At 52.4% G+C, this 21188-nt stretch overlaps 1 protein-coding gene across 2 annotated transcripts; it reads left to right on the plus strand.

Annotated features, from left to right (window-relative positions):
* Window positions 1–1844: 1844 nt before the first annotated feature.
* On the plus strand, window positions 1845–20872 carry MYCBPAP (MYCBP associated protein). 2 transcript variants are annotated; one of them, XM_082678905.1, is made up of 19 exons: window positions 1845–1988; window positions 7565–7692; window positions 8287–8446; window positions 8588–8691; window positions 9481–9667; window positions 9918–10033; window positions 10564–10714; window positions 11828–11943; window positions 12029–12144; window positions 12616–12727; window positions 13271–13460; window positions 13922–14109; window positions 14918–15064; window positions 15894–16301; window positions 16714–16835; window positions 17594–17709; window positions 18183–18331; window positions 18512–18682; window positions 20544–20872. In XM_082678905.1, the coding sequence occupies exons 1-19, from the start codon at window positions 1946–1948 to the stop codon at window positions 20643–20645; spliced, it is 2826 nt and encodes a 941-aa protein (XP_082535031.1). In that variant the 5' UTR covers window positions 1845–1945; the 3' UTR covers window positions 20646–20872. The 2 variants fall into 2 exon arrangements, with proteins under 2 accessions (XP_082535031.1, XP_082535030.1); XM_082678904.1 differs by lacking the exon at window positions 20544–20872 and having other exon boundaries at window positions 18512–19205.
* Window positions 20873–21188: the final 316 nt, after the last annotated feature.

Raw genomic sequence — 21188 nt, forward strand, 5'->3', positions numbered from 1 at the left:
GGGTTGGCCAAGACTTTGTCAGCTCTGCAACACAGTCTAAGGCTCTCCCGGCCTGGTCCTGCTTCCTCCCCCACCCTCCTCACAATAAACCTCTTGCACTCCTATCTCCATCTGTGTCTGCTTCCTGGAGGGCCCAGATGACACAGTCCCCAGCCTGGAGTATCATAAACGTTCAGTAAACGTTCATAAAGTGAACTGAACTGGGGACTCCCTGGAGGGTGGAAGGAGGTTGGTGCCTAGGTCACTGAGAGCAGGAGAGGAGGGGCTGGTTGTGGAGGATGTGTCAATCATAAGAGGGAAGGTCTACAGGGGCATGGAGAAGGGGCTATACCCCTGGGAGAGGCCCAGTAGTGGAGAACACATAGGGAGCCCAGGGAGTGAACAGCCCTACTGGCATCCTCCCTAGCTCCTCCTCTGTCTGGGGTATACTGCAGCAAAGCTCAGAAATGTCCCAGGAGACAGGGTCCAAAGAGCCCTGGCCTTGGACTTGGGAGAACCAGGTTCAAATTGTGCTTCTGGTTAGTCGACTGACTCTATATACTCTTCCTTGGTGGAGCTCAGTTTTTCCATCTGTAAAATGGGTACACAGACCATCGCTCCAACCCTGGCATGATTTTGAGAATTGACTGAGACGTCCCTACAGTTTATGGAGGGTACTGTGTTGGGTAGTTTAAATGCATACTCTCAGTTAACCCTTACAGTGGCCCTGTGTGGGAGGCATTATGACCTCCATTTTATGTGAGAAAACTGTAGCTCAGAGAGGTCAAGGGACTGGCCCAAGAACACACAGCTAGGAAACAGGGAAAGCTGACATTGGAATCCAGTTCTGTCCTGCTCTAGAGCCCCTTCATTATTCCGCACACAGTTTCTGAGCCGCTGCTATGTCCTAAACTTTGAGTTGGGATGGGGACAAAGGACAAGCCAGCCCTGCTCTCACAGCGTTTATATTCTCTCAGAGAGCTTGACAGCAGCCAACCACTTAAACAAACATAATAATTCCAGAATGCGTTAGGACTGGAAAAAAATATACTGGGTGCATTTATAAAGTTGAGATAACAGAGAAGGCTACTTTGTTTTAAGATTTTTTTAATATTTATTTTATTTATTATTTATTTTTGGCTGCATTGGGTCTTCGTTGCCAGGCGTGGGCTTTCTCTAGTTGCAGCGAGCGGGGGCTACTCTTCGTTGCGGTGCGCGGGCTTCTCATTGCAGTGGCTTCTCTTACTGCAGAGCACAGGCTCTAAGCGCGTGGGCTTCACTAGCTGTGGCACATGGGCTCAAGTAGCTGTGGCTCACGGGCTTAGTTGCTCCGCGGCATGTGGAATCTTCCGGGACCAGGACTCCAACCCGTGTGCCCCGCATTGTCAGGCGGATTCTTAACCACTGCACCACCAGGGAAGCCCAAGAAGGCTACTTTAAATTGGGGGTCAAGGGCGGCATCTCCAAGGACTGAAACAGACAGCGTGAGAAGGCCCCAAGTCCCCAAGTCGGGGTAAACGCTTGGCTCGTCTGGGAACTGGTGGGCGGGGCAGGTCACCCGGCCCGTGTAGGGGACAAGCAGGGGCCACCGGGCAACTGAAGTCCATGGGGGGAATCAGGGGTTTTCCGCACCGCGTGAAAGGCTAGATCCCGTGGTGGCTGTGCGGAGGGGCCGAGGGACAGCGGGAGCCGGGCTGCAGGCCGTGGTGGGCGTCGGGGGCAGCGGGAAACGGCCGAGAGGGTCGCGGAGCCCCTACTTGCTTCCTCCGTTTCTCTCCCCCGCCCCCCGAGTCGCCTCTCCCCCGCCCCTCCCCCGCCCCTTCCCCGCCTGGCTCCGCCCCGCCCGTCTGGCTACTGACTTGTCGGCGCCCGGCGGCGCATCCTGTGACGTCACGATCCGGGTCTGGGGCGTTTTCAGGGTCAGTGCCAGAAGAGCGGCCGGCGGCTGGCGTGTGGGCGCGGCAAGATGAGAAAGGTGGTTTCCAAGCAGTCTCCGCCCAAGTTGTTCGGTGGGTGCGCGTCCCCGCTCGGGGCGCTGGTTGCTATGGACGCCCGGGAGGCCTCTGTTGGGCGGGCGCGCGCAGGGTCGCGGGAGCTGCGGCACAGCCCGGTTTTTCCGGGTCCCGGCGGCGCAGGGCCACGCTCACAGCCCGGGCGGCACCATGAAGTCTCTAAAGAAGGAGTCCCGCCTTAGAATACCTACAAACAGATTCTTGGAGGCCCCAGAGAGCGTGAAAGGTTGGCGCTGGCTGCCTTGGGAGCTCAGGAAAACCAGACAGGGGCAGGGGTTCTTGGGATTCACGACACGGGGCCTGGAGGATGGGGGTGACACCAGGATGGAGATAAAGATCACGCGGGAATGGGGTACGGGACAAGGCGTGCCCTATACCTGTGTGTGGGCACTGTGCTGGGCAACAACGCTATCGGTGGTAACTGTGGGACCCCAGACCTCAGGAAACGGAGGAGGAGAAACCTATCAAGTATAAAGGCTGTGATATAGGATCCCATAGCTATTAAGGGGGATCAGAGCACCTGACCCAAGCCTTGGATGGTGGAGTTAGGGGGGATAGTTTTCTGAAGAGGATGACATTTATAGCTAGTCAAAAAAAAAAAGCTATTTGCTTCTCCAAGTCTAAGTAGCAGCGTCAGCTGAGGCATGGAACTGTGACATTGATGGCCAGGCAGAGGTGGTGAGTGTGGAGAAGGGGGAAAGGAGCCAGAGGGGACTGCAGAGGTGATCAGGGACCAGACCACAACCTGGCTTTACATGCTAGGTCAGAAAGTCGGCATGCCATTGCAGGCCTTGGGGAGACCCAGCCTAAGATTGTGGTGCGAGCTCAGTGTGAGGAGGGGGCAGGCCTGGAGACAGTAGGGTTCCCTGGGAGGCCTGGAAAAATGCCTTTATTTAATGCTTCTTCATAGTATAAAAGTCCAATGTAGGCTACATTGAGATGCTCTTTCATGATATAATTTTTAACAGTTAAGAAAGAAAGAGAGAAAAATAGCTGGTCTTCTTTCCCGAGGGCAGTCAAGGGCTTTCCTAGGTACTGCCTCCTGCTTACCTAGTTTCTGGGGATCTTATCAGATTTGAACTTTCTGCTGTAAACAAATCAAGGAAAGATTTGTTTCATTGCATATTTATTTTTAATAAGAAGAAATTTAGTTTGTTAAAGAGCCCTTGAATCTACTGTATAGTATGGGGAACTATACTCAGTATTTTGTAATAAACTATAAAGAAAAAGAATCTGAAAAAGAATAAATTATATATATATGTGTGTATAACTGAATCACTGTGTTGTACACCTGAAACTAACACAACATTGTAAATCAACTATACTTCAGTAAAAATTTTTTAAAAATTAAAAAAAATAAAATCAGAAACAATAATTTAAAAATAAATAGCCCTTCATTTAAGGACATGCATTAAGGTGAAGAAAGAAAGAAGCACGCAAGGTACCTTTTTCCTCCTAAATATCTTGGGGGAAGCTTCTAATGTAGTAGGCAATACTTCCTCCCCCCCCAATATAATAAAGTTAATCAACAACTGTAATCTTTCGCTGTGTTTCTCCAAAAACTCTGAATTATAGCAAAAAGGCAAGCAAATATTGTGACTTTAAACCTGTTTAGGGACCTGAGCCCTTTGACTCCTAGGTTTCTCCCTGCTGTAGTTGCTAAGAAACTGGGAAGACTCCCAGCAGTACCAGATCCCTCTCCACCATCAGTTAAAGCTCAGCCCAGGTAGGGACAGCCCCTCCCTTGGTTCCCCTGGTGCAACTGTGAGGTCAGAATTTCCTGAAGACCTTAATTAACACTAATGAAGAATAACATTTAGATGAAACAAGAAGCAGAAAAAATAAGGTTTCTTCTCCCTCCGTAGCTCCCCCCTCCCCTTCTGCCAACCCTGTCCCTCCCACCCTACCTGAGCACCTTGCTTCCAGCTGCCTGGGCTAGCTCCAGCAGAGGTGTCATCTGACTGCCTCATGCAGGGGGGCTGGTCTCTGACCCCCTCACAGCTGTCAGGACAAGGGCGAAGTGCCCTTGGGTTTCCAGACCAAAGAACTGGAAAGAGCTGGCCCTGTACAGGTTCAGTAGTGAGACATACTTTGACCTGTGGAAACCTCCCACAGGCCCTGAAATGACCCCCACAGGATCATCCTGCCTGCCTGGCCTCCCCAACTTGTCTCTGCCCCTCCTGTCCACTTGGCTTACCCTCATAGGATGAGTCACTCTGAAATGCTGCTTTCATCAATTCACTCTTCCGAACCAAACCTCCTTCTTGCCAACGGAGGAAGATCAGATGCTTCAGACTTAGTTTACAAAGCCCTGATGCCCTGGTTTTCCTCTCATCCCCACTATCACCCCCACCTCCTCTACAGGCCTTCTGTGTCACCATGCCTCACGTATGCCATGCTCAGCCCCGCCTCCACCTTTGCTCTGATTGTGATCTTACCTGGAGCACCTCTGTTTGCTATTCTGCCTATGCGAGGCCTTCTGGTCCTTCAAGGTCTAACTTGACTGGTGAAGCTGCCTCTGACCCCGGTGGCTGCTCTTCTGAACCTTTCCTTAGAGCCCTAACTTTATGATATACATCCATCTGTTCCTTCTTTGATGTGTAACCAAAGCTATTGTCTGTGCCACTAATTTAGGCTCTTAGGTTATGATTGGTGTGTGTTAGTGTCTGCTGCATCTTTCAGTTCCTCAAGAGAAGGAGCCTTATCTTAATGTTTTATCCCATTTTCTCTGTAATTTATAGTACATAGAAAGTACTTAGTAAATATTCACATCCTCTAGGATGAATTGAAGTTTAAAGTGTATATATCCTTTCTATGAATATTAACTGGAACGCACCACTCCCTGACTGTACAGTAGCAGAGCATGGATTGCACTACATTGAAGATACAACCATCTTAGAGAAACCTCAGACCGGAGTTTCACTGACTATTTCAGAAGTCTTCAGCAATGTTGAAGGTTTATAAATTTACACATGGTAATTATGTGTAATTACACCCATCAGTAAAAAGCATATATCTGGAGATGTGTAATCCCTTGAGAAGATGTAGAACCAGCAAGGGTGACGGACAGAGGAAGCAAATCTCCTGGAGAATATAAATAATACCAAAATATCTATAAAAGGGAACCTTCAGCTAGTACCAATTCTTTCTTGGGCTACCACCAACTTTGGTGACTGTGTAGAAGGGAGAGGGGAAGTAGAGATCAAAACCTAAGTCAGCATCTGCACACGTGGCGAGGATGGGACCAGGACTCACCGTCAAGCCATTTAGCCCCATGTGGGTTTGTGTGCACAGGGCCATGTGGCTTGACTAGTAGGTGCTCCTGAGTTTACTCTGACCCCATTGCTGAGGAGGTGGACTCTGGCCGATAGCGAAATTTAGAGTTATGTTTATTTTATTTGAGTTTTAAATTTTATTTATTTATTTGTCTATGGCTGCGTTGGGTCTTTGTTGCTGCGCGCGGGCTTTTTCTAGTTGCGGCGAGCGGGGACTACTCTTCATTGTGGTGCGCCGGCTTCTCATTGTGGTGGCTTCTCTTGTTGTGGAGCACGGGATCTAGGTGCGCAGGCTTCAGTAGTTGTGGCACATGGGCTCAGTAGTTGTGGCACACGGGCTGTAGCTGTGGCTCGCGGGCTCTAGAGCTCAGGCTCAGTAGTTGTGGTGCACGGGCTTAGTTGCTTTGCTGCATGTAGGACCTTCCCGGACCAGGGCTCGAACCTGTGTCCCCTGCATTGGCAGGCAGATTCTTAACCACTGAGCCACCAGGGAAGTCCCTAGAGTTATGTTTAGAATGATTCTGGCTTGGGTTTTTTTTTTTTGCCACTGAGTATGTGGGCAGTTTCTAAAAAATAGTTTGATTTTGGTAACCAAAACACCTGCATTGATGTTTTAATGATATTGCTTCTTAAAAATTAGAATACTGTGAGAAACAGTGGACAAAACCAAGTTGTGTCTTAAAGTCATTAAAGGCAGTGCTTAGGTTTTCTCTTGATTATTTTGTGTAGGGCCTTACATCAAAGCTTTCTGAACCAGAGGGCAGCAGACAGGAGGATACCAGCCAGAGGAACGAGATGCATTTGAAACTGTTAACCCACCTCTGTGGAAGGAAGGCAGGGAATGTGTCCTCGTTGGGAAGAAACTTGCTTCCGCCCCGTGCGTTCTCCGTACCGTGCTCTGGCGTGGCGCATGGAAGATACAGTCTCAGATGGCTCCACTTTCCTCCAGGCCCATGAGCTACTTCCGCCAACCAGTTCACCACCGCAGCAGACTCCTCGATAATCTTGCGCTCAGTCTCGCACCCCCTAATCCGTTCTTTGCCATGTCATGGTCCACAGGCTAAAAACTGAAGTCCTTCACGTGGCTCACTAAGCTCTTAGTGATATGGCTCCTCCTTTTCTCTCCAGACGCTGCTTCCTGCCTCCCACCTCGCTGCACTCCAGCTGTTTAAAAACACATGCTTTGAGTTCCAGCCAGGTGCTCCATTCTCTCTTGCCTCTAGGCCTCTTCATGCTATGCCCTTTGGAATTCCTGTTCTCCATTCTCTTTCCGTTGTCTCTTTTCATCCTTCAGCTCTCAGTCTAATTACCTCCTTAGGAAGCCCTCCCTGACCACCCCACCCACCGGACTGGGGTCCCCTGGATGCTCCCATAGTCACCCTACTTCAGTCTGTTTGACAGTGTTGTCTCCCATGGGCATGTGCTCTTTGAAGCCTAAGACTTTGCCTTATATCCTCAAAACCTAGCACGGTGCCTGACGTGTAGAAGATGCTTAAACAGTATTTGTTAAATGAAGAATGTGAAGTAGGGGCTTCCCTGGTGGCGCAGTGGTTGAGAGTCCGCCTGCCGATGCGGGGGACACAGGTTCGTGCCCCGGTCCAGGAGGATCCCACATGCCGCGGAGCGGCTGGGCCCGTGAGCCATGGCCGCTGAGCCTGCGCGTCCGGAGCCTGTGCTCCACAACGGGAGAGGCCAGAACAGTGAGGGGCCCGCGTACCGCAAAAAAAAAAAAAAAAGAATGTGAAGTAAATGGTCAGTGGTAAACGTTCTGCTTTCCCCAGAGCATCTGAATTTTCATCAGTGTCTTAGGAAGCTCAATGCCTTCACCCAGAAGAATGGATGGGAGGGTAAGAAGGCATCTCATCCAGTTGTCCCAGAGCACTGTGCATCAGAGCCACCTAGGGAGTGTTAAAAGCTCGGGAGCCAGGAAGCTGTATTTGTAAAACCCCAGGAGATTCTGAGACAGACACCTGACGAATATTTGGGAACCACTGCTTTAGTCCAGCGTCCTCTTTTTACAAAAGGTTAAAAAGGTTAAGTGATGTACCCAAGGTTGTCCAGCTTATAAGTAGCACAGCCTGGAATGGAACGTCTTCTGATCTCAGTTCCAACTACAGAAGCCTCGGTCACTGTGGTGGCGGGGGGGACCTACAAGAGAGAACTCCTGTCACCCCAGCAAAGTGCTCCCCAGGCCACCTTGGCAGCCTCTGCTGTCCATCCAGGTGGCTAGCTTTGCACCCCCACCATGAAGGCTAATATCTAACTATTTTTAAGCACTTGAACTTTGCTCCTCTTCAGAAAAGAAGCGGGCAAAAGTACCTGAACAGCCCACACCCCCCATTCAGGAAGAACCTGAACCTGTTAGCAATGTCCTACAAGGAGATGACATTCTTGCCTTAGCCATTAAGAAGGAAGACTTGAGGAAGGTAAGGATGAAGTCCAGGGATCCCTTCCTGCAGGAACCTCTCCTTGCCACCTGGGCTGTCTAGAACTTCAACCATGTCCATTGTCTGTCCACTGCCTCCCTACTCAGAGGGAGTGTCTAATTCCGTGGAAAAATCCATCAAACATAAATCTGTTCACTTTTGCATCTAAAGGAATTTACCATGTTGTTTGTTTAACATTTCTAAGATTCATATAGAACCACAGGGAAGAGAGAATGAAGTCATTCGCTTCCCATAGAGGCAAGTGCTACCATCCCCATTTCACATAAGGGACAGTGAGTTTAAGAAGCAAAGTTACAGATGTGGATAGCCCCCTGCTTTCCCTGGGAGAGGCAGCCACTTCTCACCTGAACTATCTGGAGGCATGAGATGTTATTTTTTTTTCCAGGATGTTACTAAGCCTCATAGCTGTTACACAGGCATGTCCTCGACAGAACATATGGACAGATCTAGAGATCTAGAGAAACAGATTTGTCCGCCTTCAGGAATTCCACCAAGAATTAGGACAGAGGAGAAGGGTGGTGTTTTTCCTCCTCCTGATCTCATGCGGAATCTCCTCGTTTTATTTCTTTTTAGCAACATATTCCTCGCCTTATTGAAACAGAAGATAAACCTGCAATTACCCAGAAACTTATCATCCGTAAACTCAAACCCAAGGATCATAGGAAGAAGGTCTGCCACTTAGTAGCACATCCTGCTACTCCAGATGCAGCCACGAAGCCCCTGGACTACTCTGGTATGCCCAGCCTCGGCCCTGGCATCTGAATTCATGGGTCATCCTGGAGAGAATGCCGGGTCCTCATCAGAGAGTAGCCTCTTGAATCGTTTATACCAGCTGGCTATAGCTTACCTTCCCCCCTCTTCTTTTTACCCCCAGGGCCAGGTGACATCCTCTATGGCAGTGACCAGATCCTGCCCCACCACATCTTGGGGAGTCTCCAGGACTTTAAGAGAATTGCAGTTGCTCGAGGGAACACCCAGGTTTGTTTGTACAGAGCTGCCTGGGGGAGAGAAGTCACTGATGTCGTTGCGGTCTTACCACCTGGCAGAGTCCAGCAGGACTGGAGTTACAGAGAGAGTCCAGGCTCTGGGCCTCAGAATCTGAGGTGATAAGTGACCCTTCCCCCCAAATAATGAAGCCAACATAGGCTAGCTTCAGCTGAAGTCAGGAATTCACTATAAGGAGACAGAAGTGCCTTGAGGAACCCCAAGGCGAGAGTGTGTCTGGCTCCCGTCACACTGGGCCCACGCTCCCCCATTGCCCTCTGCTCCTCTGTGCCCCGGCTTTATCTCCCCTTCTCGAAAGACTGGCCTGCTCTCCTCCTCAGTCCACATGGTGCAGGAAGGTGGCTCCCCACAGCTCCCAGGGCCACATGGAGAGTCTGTCTGTCTTTCAGTTTCTTTAATTCTCTGGTTCCAGGCAAAGAATCTCTGATTGGTCAGGTGCTAAAAGGCCTGGGGTCCAATAAAAATGACTCAGTCGTGCAGCAGGTGAGGGTGTCAACACCAGCTGTGAGGAGGACAGACACATTAAAGGACGTTGACCACAATCTTAGAACAAGCGTTCCCATTCTAGGCGAGAGGGGACTGACAGCAGCTTCCAAGCCCCCCTTGTTCTGCGATTTGCTTTCTGTCACTTGCTACCTTGGGGCCCTGGAAAGGAGGGACTCAGCAGAGCGGGAGGACAGCAGGGATGTAGGCCTGGAGAAGTCTGCTCCGCCCCGCTTCCGCGCCTTCCCCTGCCCTCCACACTCATGTTGCTCTTTTCAGCTGGCTGAGCTGATCCACACCCCACCCTGTCTGATGACCCTCATCTCAGCTAAAGAAGAGCCGAAGCAGGAAGCCCCAAAAGAAGAGAAGGCACATCCTCCCTGGGCCCCACCTCTTCAGCACAACTTTCTGAAAAACTGGCAGCGCCACATAGCCCTTCGGAAGAAGCAGCAGGAAACCCTCAGTGGTGAGCAGAGCGGACAGGGCTCCTGCCTGGCCTCACATGGCGTCAAGGCTCCGCCGCTGTGTTTTTTCTCTCCCTTCACCTCCAGAACCCGGATTCAGCTGGTCACGTTTGTGCTGAGTACTCCCAAGCGCTTCTTGCTCTTAGTGGGTCGTGAAATCAGCCCAGTGACTGGAGCCGATCAGTGCAGAGAGTTCGGGCCCCTGTTTGTTCTGATTTGGTGGCGGGACTGCATTCTTGGCTCTCTTGCTAGAACGGCTGAAGAAGCCAGTCGGCGAGCTGCTGATGCACATGGGGGAGACCTACAGGAAGATCCAGGAAGAACGGGAGCTCCTTGACCGAACACTGCCAACACGGCCTGATGGGAAGGTAAGGACAGCGTTCCCAGGTACCCTGTGGGAGGGGTCTGGACAGCTGGGGACAAAAAAAATCTATCCAGTGCAAAGCACTGTTAGGCCCTCAAGGTCTTTACTAAATTCTATTATTGGTCCTATTACTGATCGTTCAGGGACTGGCCAGGTAAGCAATTCGGCCCGTGGTGGTCACTGTTAGTCAGTTTGAGGAGAAAGATACCACTGGCACTAAGTTATGAGAATAGTCTTCGTCTTAGTGTTGTCTCCTAAAAGCTGAGGCTCCGCCTTTCAGTCGCCCCAGGGTGCCATGTTGTGTTCTGGTATGTCAGTACCTGGAACAACCCGCCCTGGCTGGAGCCAGGTAAACGTACAACAGGGCAGCCTGAAAATAAGAAAGTGGATGCTTCTCTCCTGCTCTCAGGCAGGGCAGTGCGAATCCCCCAGAGGGAGCATCTGTAGTCTGTGGAGCTCTTGTCTTCCCAGGCTCCCCACCAGCCTCTCTCCAAGGTGCTCAGGTGGTCTGACTCATCTGTCCTCCATCACCAGGGCTGTGAATTGACCAGTGGGTTCTGGAGTCAACCGGAATACCTGGGAGATGAAATGATGGGCCTGGTAATGACGAAGACAAAAACTCAGCGTGGCCTCGTGGAACCAATCACTCACGTCAGGAAGCCCCGCTCCATCCAGGTGGAGATGGGTGAGGAGCGGGCTGTAAATGTGACTGGCTAGGGGGGAAAGATCAGGGCTCTGGTGCGGAGGTTCAGTCCTCTCTTCAGTAAGACCGCGGTAGCAGTGGTGGGAGGAGCAGGCAGAAGCCTGGGCTCTAGGGCGGTGCTGTCCTTACTGCAGCTGAGCCACCGTGGCAGCTGAGCGGAATGTGGCCGGTCTGAACTGAGATGTGCTGTAAGTGTAAGCGTTGCACTGGGTTTCGAAAATCAGTTCGAAAAAATAGATTTTTTTTTTTTTTTTTTTTGCGGTACGCGGGCCTCTCACTGTTGTGGCCTCTCCCGTTGTGGAGCACAGGCTCCAGACGCGCAGGCTCAGCGGCCATGGCTCACAGGCCCAGCCGCTCCGCGGCATGTGGGATCTTCCCGGACCGGGGCACGAACCCGCGTCCCCTGCATCGGAGGCGGACTCTCAACCACTGCGCCACCAGGGAAGCCCCGAAAAAATAGATTTTATTAATAATTTTTGTATTGATTACGTGTTTAAATAAGATTTTTAATATATTGGGTTAAACTGTATTATTAAAATTAATTCCATCTGTGTTTTTTTTAATCGTTTTAAACGTGGCATCTGGAAAATTTTAAATTACATATACATGGCTTGCATTTGTGGTTTGCATCGTATTTCTAATGGGCAGCACTGCTTTAAAGGCTGCCAGACTGTCTGGGTTCAGATCCCAGCTGTGTTGAGTTTGTGAACACCAGCGAGTTATTTAACCTCTCTGGTCCTCAGTTTCCCTATCTGTAAAATACTCATGGGGTTGTGAGAGGGTTAAATGAGACGTGCTGTGTATTAAGAGGTTCTGGCCCATTGTTAAACACTCAATAAAAGGTAGCTGCTGTTGTTACTTTTATTATAATCCAAAGATTTGACGGTTTGGAAGCTAATTTTGCAGGAGTCCTGTGCAGGGCTGCTGAGGCAGTAGGTGTGGGACCAGAAGGAGGGGAGCCCAGCTCACAGAGAAGCTGTGTTTTCAGCTCTTTCAGAAACGGTGCTGGGATGAGCGCTCTCAGAGCCCTTGAAAGTGGTTGGGGAAGGGGGCGTGGCAGCAGCCTGTGCTGAGGGTCCTTGGACCCTGCTCTAGGATTGCCAGCCCAGAAGGATGCTTGGTACCGCTACACCTGGGATCGGAGTCTGTTTCTGATCTACCGACGCAAGGAACTACAGAGCATCATGGCGGAGCTGGATTTTAGCCAGCAGGTTGGTAGTCTGTGCCTAGTCTGAAGCCCCTCAGGGTGGTGCCTGTCTTCAGTCAGCTAACCTTTCCTTCCTCTGTCTCTCTGAGGATATTGATGGCCTGGAGGTGGTGGGCAAAGGGCGGCCTTTCTCCACTGTTACCGTGGAAGACTATTCAGTGTTTGAAAGGAGCCAGGAAAGCTCCTCTGAAGACACAGTGCACTTGTGAGTCGGGGCTGGGCCCTAGGGAGAGCGGTTGGAGAGTGTGGCTTCCCCAGCACCTTCAAGTATTGTAGGGCAAGCTTCCCTCCCTGAAGTCAGGGGGCCCCCATTCCAGCCTCTCGCTAGTGGCTGTCACCCCCTCCTCTAGCCCATTCGAAGGAACACCTGTGCTCGCTTTACTATTGCCATCTGTTCTCTTCCAGCAACCAACTCCTAGTGGAGATTTCCTAGACATTCCTTTGCTCATAAATGGGGCCCCTCCAGACTCTCCCAGTGCTGAGCGGCTCTGCGTGAAGAGTCTCTTTATGTCCAAGAACCTCCCACTACAGGAACGGAGCAGGATGGAGCCGATGATGCTCCACTGGAGGGCAGAGCCGGGCACATCTCCAGCTTTTCTGGCAACCATTTCCGTGGGCTCCACGCGGCAAGACTGTGGCAGACTCAGGGAGAATAAGTCATTGCTTTTTCTTACAGAGACTTATTGGCCAATTACCCTGATGTGGTCCCTATGCCTATTCTTGGCCCTTCTCTGCTGTTCTGTGGGCAGCCAGCTTGCTGGATCCGAGGCAGCAACCCAGAGGACAAGGTAAAACGGCCTTCACCCTCACCCACCTGCTGGAAGGGCCTCCCTCATGGGGCAGTCCCAGGGTGACTGCGGCAGTCACAAGGAGCCTGCACGGTCTCCTGTTTGAGTTTTTATCGGGTCATGCTTTCAGTATGTGTCTGAAAATGGTAACAGCAACGCTAACTTGAGCCAGAATAAAGTCACAAGGCTGGAAAGAGAGTGTCACAAGGCTGGAAAGAGAGTGTCACAAGCCGCCCAGTTTGTACCTAGTCCCGAACATGTAAATAAGCAAACCTCACACAGGTATGGCTTTAAGAAGGTTCTAAAATAGTCTTCAGACGCTAAGGAACAGAAGTGTTTGTAAACATCTGTTTCATCTCCTCTCCTTACTGCTGATGGCAGGGACAGCCACTCTTGGGGTATGATACCTAGCTGTTTGAGAGCGGCCAGGCCCAGGAGACTTCCAGTGCCAAACCCGGAAGAGTCCCGGCAAACCAGGCTGAGTTGGTCACCCTAGGCCAGGACCTCCCACAGAGGCATCTCTCATGCCTCTTCTCTCCCCAGAGGCACGTTGGAATTGCTGTCCGCTTGACCTTTGAAACTCTAGAAGGCGAGAAAGCATCTTCAGAACTGACGGTGGTCAATAATGGCACAGTGGCCATTTGGTATGACTGGCGGAGGAGGTCCCAGCTGGACTCTTTCCAAGACCTGAAGAGGAATAGGATGCAGCGGTTTTACTTCAACAATCGGGAAGGTACCAGGGAGAAGCCGCCCCGCTCACCCCTCCTGCAGCCAAAGTCTAGCTGATGCCCAGCTCTTGCAAGTGTGAGCCCCTCTTCCCGCCTGTCCCTCCCATCCTGTGAAGTGTGTTGTCGCCTGACTGTTCCTGTCAGCTGGGGGAACGGTGGAACGCTTGAGAACACAGGGGAGTGAGCCACCTGTGGGAGGCAGAACACGGCGGGGGGGGGGGAGCGGAAGCATTCTAGATGTTCAGTTACCCATATGCACAGGCCTGAGGCTGGGACGACCACCTGTCCCTCTTGCCTGGGACATTCCCGGTTTTCGCAATGAAAGTCCCACATCCCAAGAAAGCCCTCAGTCCTACGCAAGCTGGGACAGTTGGTCACCCTAACCAGGGCTTAGTTAACTTTATACATGCAGGCTTGGGGCTCAGTGCTCCTACTCGGTGAAAACCTCTTTCTCTGTCCCTCTCAGGTGTGATTCTGCCTGGAGAAACTAGAAAGTTTCCCTTCTTCTTTAAGTCTTTGAATGCTGGGATCTTCAGGGAGTGTTGGGAGTTTGGAACCCACCCCACCCTGTTAGGAGGTGCTCTCCTGCAGGTCAATCTCCATGCAGTCTCCCTGACCCAGGACATCTTTAGGGATGAGAGGAAGTTATTGGAGGTAAGGGACCCGGGATCTTGGCCCCTGTGGACACTAGGTAGGTTAACCTACCTAGTGTTCTTCCTGGCACTGCCTGCAGGGATCTTGTTTCTCCCACAGCCCAAGAGGTGAATTTTTCAAAAACACACTCTTGCTCAAAACACACTCCTCGGGGCTTTGTGATATAAAAGATGGGTGGGCAGGCAAGAGAAAGGGCAGCTTTGAGATTCACCATGCTCCGCCCTACTGCGTTAGAAAGAAATGAGACTGGGCCTTAAGATGCAGGCTGCATGCAAGTACTTATCTGAGTACAAACGCAACGCATGGCCCTCTGCGCTGGTACTGTATCTGTTCACTGTCGTCTGGTACTATCCAGTGGAATTGCATTTAACTGGCATGACTTCAAAACCAGGCAAAACCAGAGAGAACAATTTAACTGGTGGGGCCGGCACCCAGGAGTACAAACACAACGGGAACTGGGAGTCTGCCGGCCCCAGTCCATCTCATGGCCTGGCCATCTGGTGCTGTGCTTTGTGGGATTCTGGAGAAAGCTGTGCTTTTTTATTCATCGTGGCCCCCCGACACAAGCCAGCTACTTCGGCTGGGGCTCAGCCCTTGGTGAACAAAGGTGATTTTGACAAATGTAATGTCTGCTTTACTTGCTGACTATAGGACCAGCCTTTCTCACGAGATGCCCCTCTACTATTTCTGTGACACTGACCATGTGGCCAAGCCACGTTCTCAACAGGGCCCAAACCGTGCGGCCCCAAGGATGTCACGTGCATTTTGAAAGCCTGAGCTGCCGCTTATACCACCTTCCCTTCCTCAGAACAAGCTGGCTTCCCACGAAGCAGTCACCGTCGTGGAGAGCATGCTACAGGAGCTGCTGAGGGGAATCCTGACCCCGGAACGTGCACAGTCACCTGTGGATGCCTATCTCACCGAGGAGGACTTGTTCCACCACAGGAATCCTCGGGTACAGGCCCAGCACTGGCCCCTGCCCCTCGTGCGTGCCCTGGGAGAAAGTAATAGCAAACCCTTTGATGTGCCAGGACCTATTCTTAGCATCTCCCATGAGTAACTCAGTTTCTCCACAGCAGTCCTGTGAGATGGGTACTATTTTTTTCTTTTTTTTAAAGACACCAATTTACTTGAACATTTGTTACTTTTTTTTTTTTAATTTATTTTTGGCTGTGTTGGGTCTTTGTTTCTGTGCGAGGGCTTTCTCTAGTTGTGGCGAGCGGGGGCCACTCTTCATCGTGGTGCGCGGGCCTCTCACTATCGCGGCCTCTCCTGTTGTGGAGCACAGGCTCCAGACGCGCAGGCTCAGTAGTTGTGGCTCACAGGCCCAGTTGCTCTGCGGTATGTGGGATCCTCCCAGACCAGGGCTCGAACCTGTGTCCCCTGCATTAGCAGGCAGATTCTCAACCACTGCGCCACCAGGGAAGCCCAATGGGTACTATTTGTATCCTCATTTTATATGGGAGAAGCTGAGGTCCAGGGAGCTTAAGTAATTTGCCCAAGATAACTTAGCTAGTGTAAGTGGATGCTTGGTGATAACAGAGCTTCAAAAACGTCTTAATTCAAACTCAATCTTCCTTGGAAGCCCAAATGTATAAAAAGCTTTAAGTTGGAGATGCTTAGGTTGAAAGGGAAGTGGGGAGCCCCTCTGGGCCCAGCAGTTCCTGCCAGCCTCCTCCATCGGCGCTCTCGAGGGAACGGGAAGCTGGAGCAGGCTGGCTTGGGCTCTGGGTCCCCCATGTTGCAGCCTCTCCATCACGTGTCTTCTCTTGCCTCTGCTGCAGCTGCATTACCAGCACCAAGTGGTGCAAAACCTGCACAGACTGTGGTGCCAGTACACCGTCCTGCCCCCCAAGGCTGAGGAGGCCGGGCCGGGCGAGGAAGAGCACCTCAGCCCCAGGGTCCAGGCTGCTGCGGCCCCGTCAGCCTATGGGGAGGCGGCCTCGATGAAGGTCGGGTCTTCTGTGCACCTTAAGAGCCCAGCGTTGGACCTCCAACCACCCCGGCAGGAGAGTGAGGCCCTCAGGGACTCCCGACATCCTGTTGGGTCCCAGAAGACTGGTCTGGGTTCTCAGCAGAAGAGCATCATGGAGGTGGAGGGGAGCCCAGACCTGCAGAGTGTCCGGAGCTCCCAGGAGCTGGACGGCCTTCCCCCACCAGAGTGGAACCTCTGCCTGGAGGACTTCAGAAAGGTGCCTCCCCAGCCCTGGGGGGTTGGTGGAGAAGGGCCCAGGCATAGCCAGGTGCCGGTGCTTCTGGCCTGAGCTGCCTCAGCTCAGGGGCAGCTTTCTAAGGGCCTTAACCAACCTTCTAAGGGCCCAGAGAAAGCAATCTCTTGGTCATCTCTCTTTATCTCGGGTGCCTAGGCCACTGTGGTGCAGGAGGGACTCCTTCTCTGACCCTGGCAAACCTTGGAAAGGGGTTCATGGGTACAGATTTCTGAGGGAGGGCCCAGGCTCCCATAGAAGGCACCCAGACAGACTCTCCATGGCTGCATCCCCTCCTGGCCACCTGCCCTTACCACACCGCACCTGTTAGTAGAGGACACAGGAGCCCCTGGTGTCCTGGGCAGAACGGTTGCCCATGGTACCTCTGACCGGCCAGGTAGTGGTGGCACTCCCTGAGGAGAACCAGAGAGAAGACGCCCTAATCAGGCTCAACAAAGCGGCCCTGGAGCTGTGCCAGGAACCGCGGCCGTTGCAGTCCGACCTCCTGTACCAGATGTGGTAGGTACCGCCACCAGGAGAGCTGCTCCCATCCCTTCCCCTTTGCGGCGTGTGGCCAGGGGTTCTGGGCAAGCAGTCCCAGGACTCAAGGGGGCTGAGCTCTCTTTGAGATCGGGTTGCTGAAAGATGCTGCACACACTCCACGGTCCGGCAGCTGCTGCAGCAGCCCCTACAGCTGCTCTCCCTATGCCAGCTGCCCTCTGGGGATGAGTCACAGCAGAGTAAGCACCTAGACCTTTCCCCCCCTTCTTCCCTTGTTCCTTCTTAATGAGCAGAGGAATGCTCCTTGAGAGCAGAGGCGATAGCAGAGGGCAGTGAGAAGCGGATCTATTCCATGAAAAGCCTCACTTGATCGCCAGCCTTCCCATCGCCTGTTTGCAACTTGCTTGGATAGGCCTGGGGGGCCTTTTGCAAGGCCCTCAGAACACATCCCCAGGAGCCTTGTCCTGGAAGTCTTTTGCGAGTCTAGCCCCTCCAGTGGGACTGGATCCAGTTCTAGCCATGGTTTCAAGATGGAGTTCGTTCAAGACTGATCTAACCTTATCCTTGGGCCACTTTTTCTTGGCTGCCACCCGAGGGAAGCCAGATCGCCATCCCAGCACTGGCATGGGTGCCAGTGAGGGTGCTGGCTGGACAGAGGCATGGTGCTTCGGTGGCAGTTCCTGGCACCAGTGCCTTGGAAGGGAAGGACCAAGCCTCTACGGGTTCAAGGGCAAATGAGGGACGATGGCTTTTCTCCAATATATCTTGCTCTCTAGTTTGCAGCTGTGGCGAGATGTGATTGACAGCCTGGTGAGCCATTCCCTGTGGCTGAGGGCTCTGCTGGGCCTGCCTGAGAAGGAGACCATCTACTTGCACGTGCCAGAAGCGCCAGGTCAGACACTGTGCAGCCACACCTCCGCGTAGTCTTTCCCATCCCTCTGCCCGGGCGGCGGTGGCGCCTCAGCCATTTGTACGCTTCCGGTGGAACCTCCGTTAGGTTGGCCCATGGGGTAGGCCTCCTGCTACCTTTTTATCAGCTGCCAGAATTTGGGACCTAGAAACAACCCTAACGATCACCTTAGTTCAGTCCCCACGTTTTACAGGTGGAGTCCCAGAAAGGCAAGATGACTTGCCATCCCGTACGTGGGGAAAGGGTGGAGCTGGGACCGGCGCCTGGGCCTCTCACCCCTGGCCTACAGTCCTGTTCCACAAGGTCATGCACCGGAACCAGGGCCTTGCTCCCAGTCTGTGGGGATTCTCTCAAACAGCTAGAGCACTGCTGGCCCAGGGCCCGTTGCTCTCCCAGTTCCTGCCTGTGGGGGCAGCTAGGCCACAGGCCATTTGACTTCCGTTCACCTTCCTCAGATCGAAAGTCACCTCCTGTCACAGAAGTGAAGGTGACTTCCGGGAGAGTGGGGAAGGAGGACCGGAAAGGGCCATCTCAAGAAAAGAAGCAGCTGGGAATCAAAGACAAAGATGATAAAAAGGGAGCCAAGCTGCCACCTGGGAAAGAGGCAGGTAGCACGTCGTCTGGGCCTGGGGGCGCGGGCTGGGGAAGGGATACGAGGGGCTGCGGAAGGTGGGCAGTCATGCCAGCGTGATGCCCCTGCTCCCCACTAAGCTGCTCTTGAGAAAGTCCTGGACCTCCCCCAGGAGCTACTGAAGGCCGGGCATGTCTCTGTCTCTCCAAGCAGGACCATTTAAACAGCAAGAAGCACAAAGCAAAGGATGACAAGAAACCGATGAAATCTACAAGTCGGGACAGGCTTCCCTTGGAAGACCCTGCCCCTGACATCATCATCCCGGCTCAGGAACCCATAGATCCCCTGGTCATGGAGAAATACACCCAGAGGCTGCATACTGAGGTGAGGGCAAGAGCCTGGCACTCAGCCCTCCCCTCACTCACACCTGCCCTGCATACCTTCCTCCACTCCCTGGCTCCCTCATTCATTCTGTTTATCCCACAAACAGTAAGGGCCTACTGCATTGTGATGGAAGCAGAGCTGCCCTTGTGAAGGGCATCCTAGTGTTCAAGACAGACCTCATGAATAAGTAACACCTCTGGTATGTTAGGTGATGAGCACTATGGGAAAAAGAGAGAGACCAGGGCTGGGGGATGGGGAAGCCCCGGGTGGGGGTAGGTGGGCCTCATTGGAAGGTGACATCAAACAAAGACTTGAAGGGAAGGGAAGTGTGGCCATGTTGGCATCTAGGAAGAGTGCTGTGAGCAGAAGAGGGAGTGAGCCAGGAGGACAGAAGGGCAGAGGGTCCACCAAGAGGGAGCGGGTCATGTGGGGCTCTGTAGGCCACTGTGAGGACACAGTGTTTTGAACTGAGGAGTGATGTGGTCCGACTCATGCTTTAGAAGATCACTCCGGCTGCCATTTGGAAATAGATTCTAGGGGGGACAGAGCAGAAGCCTTTTCCTTTCTGCTGCTCCCACTTCTTCTCTGTTAGGTGCATCTGGGAGATGTGTTCCTTGGGTGACCACCATGTAGAGTGAATTTCCAGCAAGTGTAAGGGTTTTGAAACGCTGGAGAGACTTTATAAAATGTGTTCTTAAGCAGTAGGTCCTTAGGGATTCACCTATGTGTTGTGTTCTGTTCTTTGTCATTGTTGTTGGTTTGGGAGGGGAGCTCCACAAAGCCATGTTTGATATATCAAGGAGTCTAATGGCAATGCTTTGTCTTCCTCTGGTGTGGACAGCTGGGTAGCCGAGATTGTATTGTGCATTGCGCTAACGCTCAGGTCACATTTAATCAGAAGCTCCATTTGCTGTTGGTGACATCACTGAGATGTGTGGATTTCCATGGGGTCTAGAAAGTAATCATAGGGCTCTGAGGACCCGTGGGGTAGTCTCTTGCTTGGCTTTTTGAAATTAAGAACCAACTTGCTGAGGCTTGTGTGGTCCAGCTCCACCACAGGGTACAGTCTTGGAGACATTTCAGTACGTGGATCTGTGATCTTACTGGAAGGAAAGCTGGTCTCCAGGAGGCCAGGGTAGAACTGGGTCACCTCAAGGGACTAAATGGGCACTGCTCCCTGGGCCTCCCTGGAATTGCCCCTTTAACCACCCTAGGCTCTAATGTCCCCATATGTCCAAGGGGCAGTGCAGGATTACTGCCCCAGACTGGTTCAAAAAATAAAACTGGGACTTCCCTGGTGGCACAGTGGTTAAGAATCCGCCTGCTAATGCAGGGACACGGGTTCGATCCCTGGTCTGGTAAGATCCCACATGCCGCAACTAAGCCCGTGTGCCACACTACGGAGCATGCACTCTAGAGCCCGCGAGCCACAAGTACTGAGCCCACGTGCCGCAACTACTGAAGCCCACATGCTCTAGGGCCCGCGTGCTGCAACTGCTGAGGCCATGTGCTGCACCTACTGAAGCCTGTGCACCTAGAGCCCATGCTCTGCAACAAGAGAAGCCACCGCAATGAGAAGCCCATGCACTGCAACAAAGAGTAGCCCCTGCTCGCTGCAACTAGGGAAAGCCCATGTGCAGCAATGAAGACCCAACGCATCCAAAAAAAAAAAAACCTATTTGCAAAAACAAAAGTCCTACAGAAAATTTAGTTTTATCTACACAACTTGAGTTGTCCCCCTCTCCAGCTGTCCCTCTTGTATAGATGTGTCCATCCATCTCGCAGCATGGGGGATGCTCCCTCGTGCAGGTGCTTTCCAGGGAGTGAACCTTTGCCTGTGATGTTCATCCCATTCTTCCAGGTCTATGGGCTGCTGGATGCCCTGGTGACCGACCTACTGGTCCTGGCTGATGAGCTCAGCCCCAAAGAGAATGTCAAGGAGCCTTTGCGTCTCTGCACCTGACTTGCATGCCTGAGCTGCCTTCTGCGAAACTGCTTAAAAAACAAATCAATAAAGAACCTTTAGGTTCCTACCACTTCCCTATGCCTCCATGTCTTGAATGTCAGATCTTTTTTTTTTTTTCTTTTCTTTGCCGTACGCGGGCCTCTCCCGTTGCGGAGCACAGGCTCCGGACACGCAGGCTCAGCGGCCATGGCTCACAGGCCCAGCCGCTCCGCGGCATGTGGGATCCTCCCAGACCGGGGCACCAACCCGTGTCCCCTGCATCAGCAGGCGGACTCTCAACCACTGCGCCACCAGGGAAGCCCTTGAATGTCAGATCTTGATGAAGTCAGGTCCTGGTCCTCCCATGTCCCACCTGCCCTTGGATTCCCCTCCTCCCCATTCCTGGAGCCATCCAACAGGAGGAGAGAGAAACACAGCTGGGGAGGTGATATGTGGGATGAGGAGTGGAAGAGCAAGTTGGCAGCAGGACAAGGAATGAAGCAGGTGACAGGACAGAGAGCATCACCCCTCGTAGCCCCTGCCTCTGGCCTTTGTTGACCT

This window comes from Grampus griseus (genome assembly GCF_964374135.1).
Source record: "Grampus griseus genome assembly, chromosome: 20".
In the NCBI taxonomy this organism is placed as follows: Eukaryota; Metazoa; Chordata; class Mammalia; order Artiodactyla; family Delphinidae; genus Grampus; species Grampus griseus.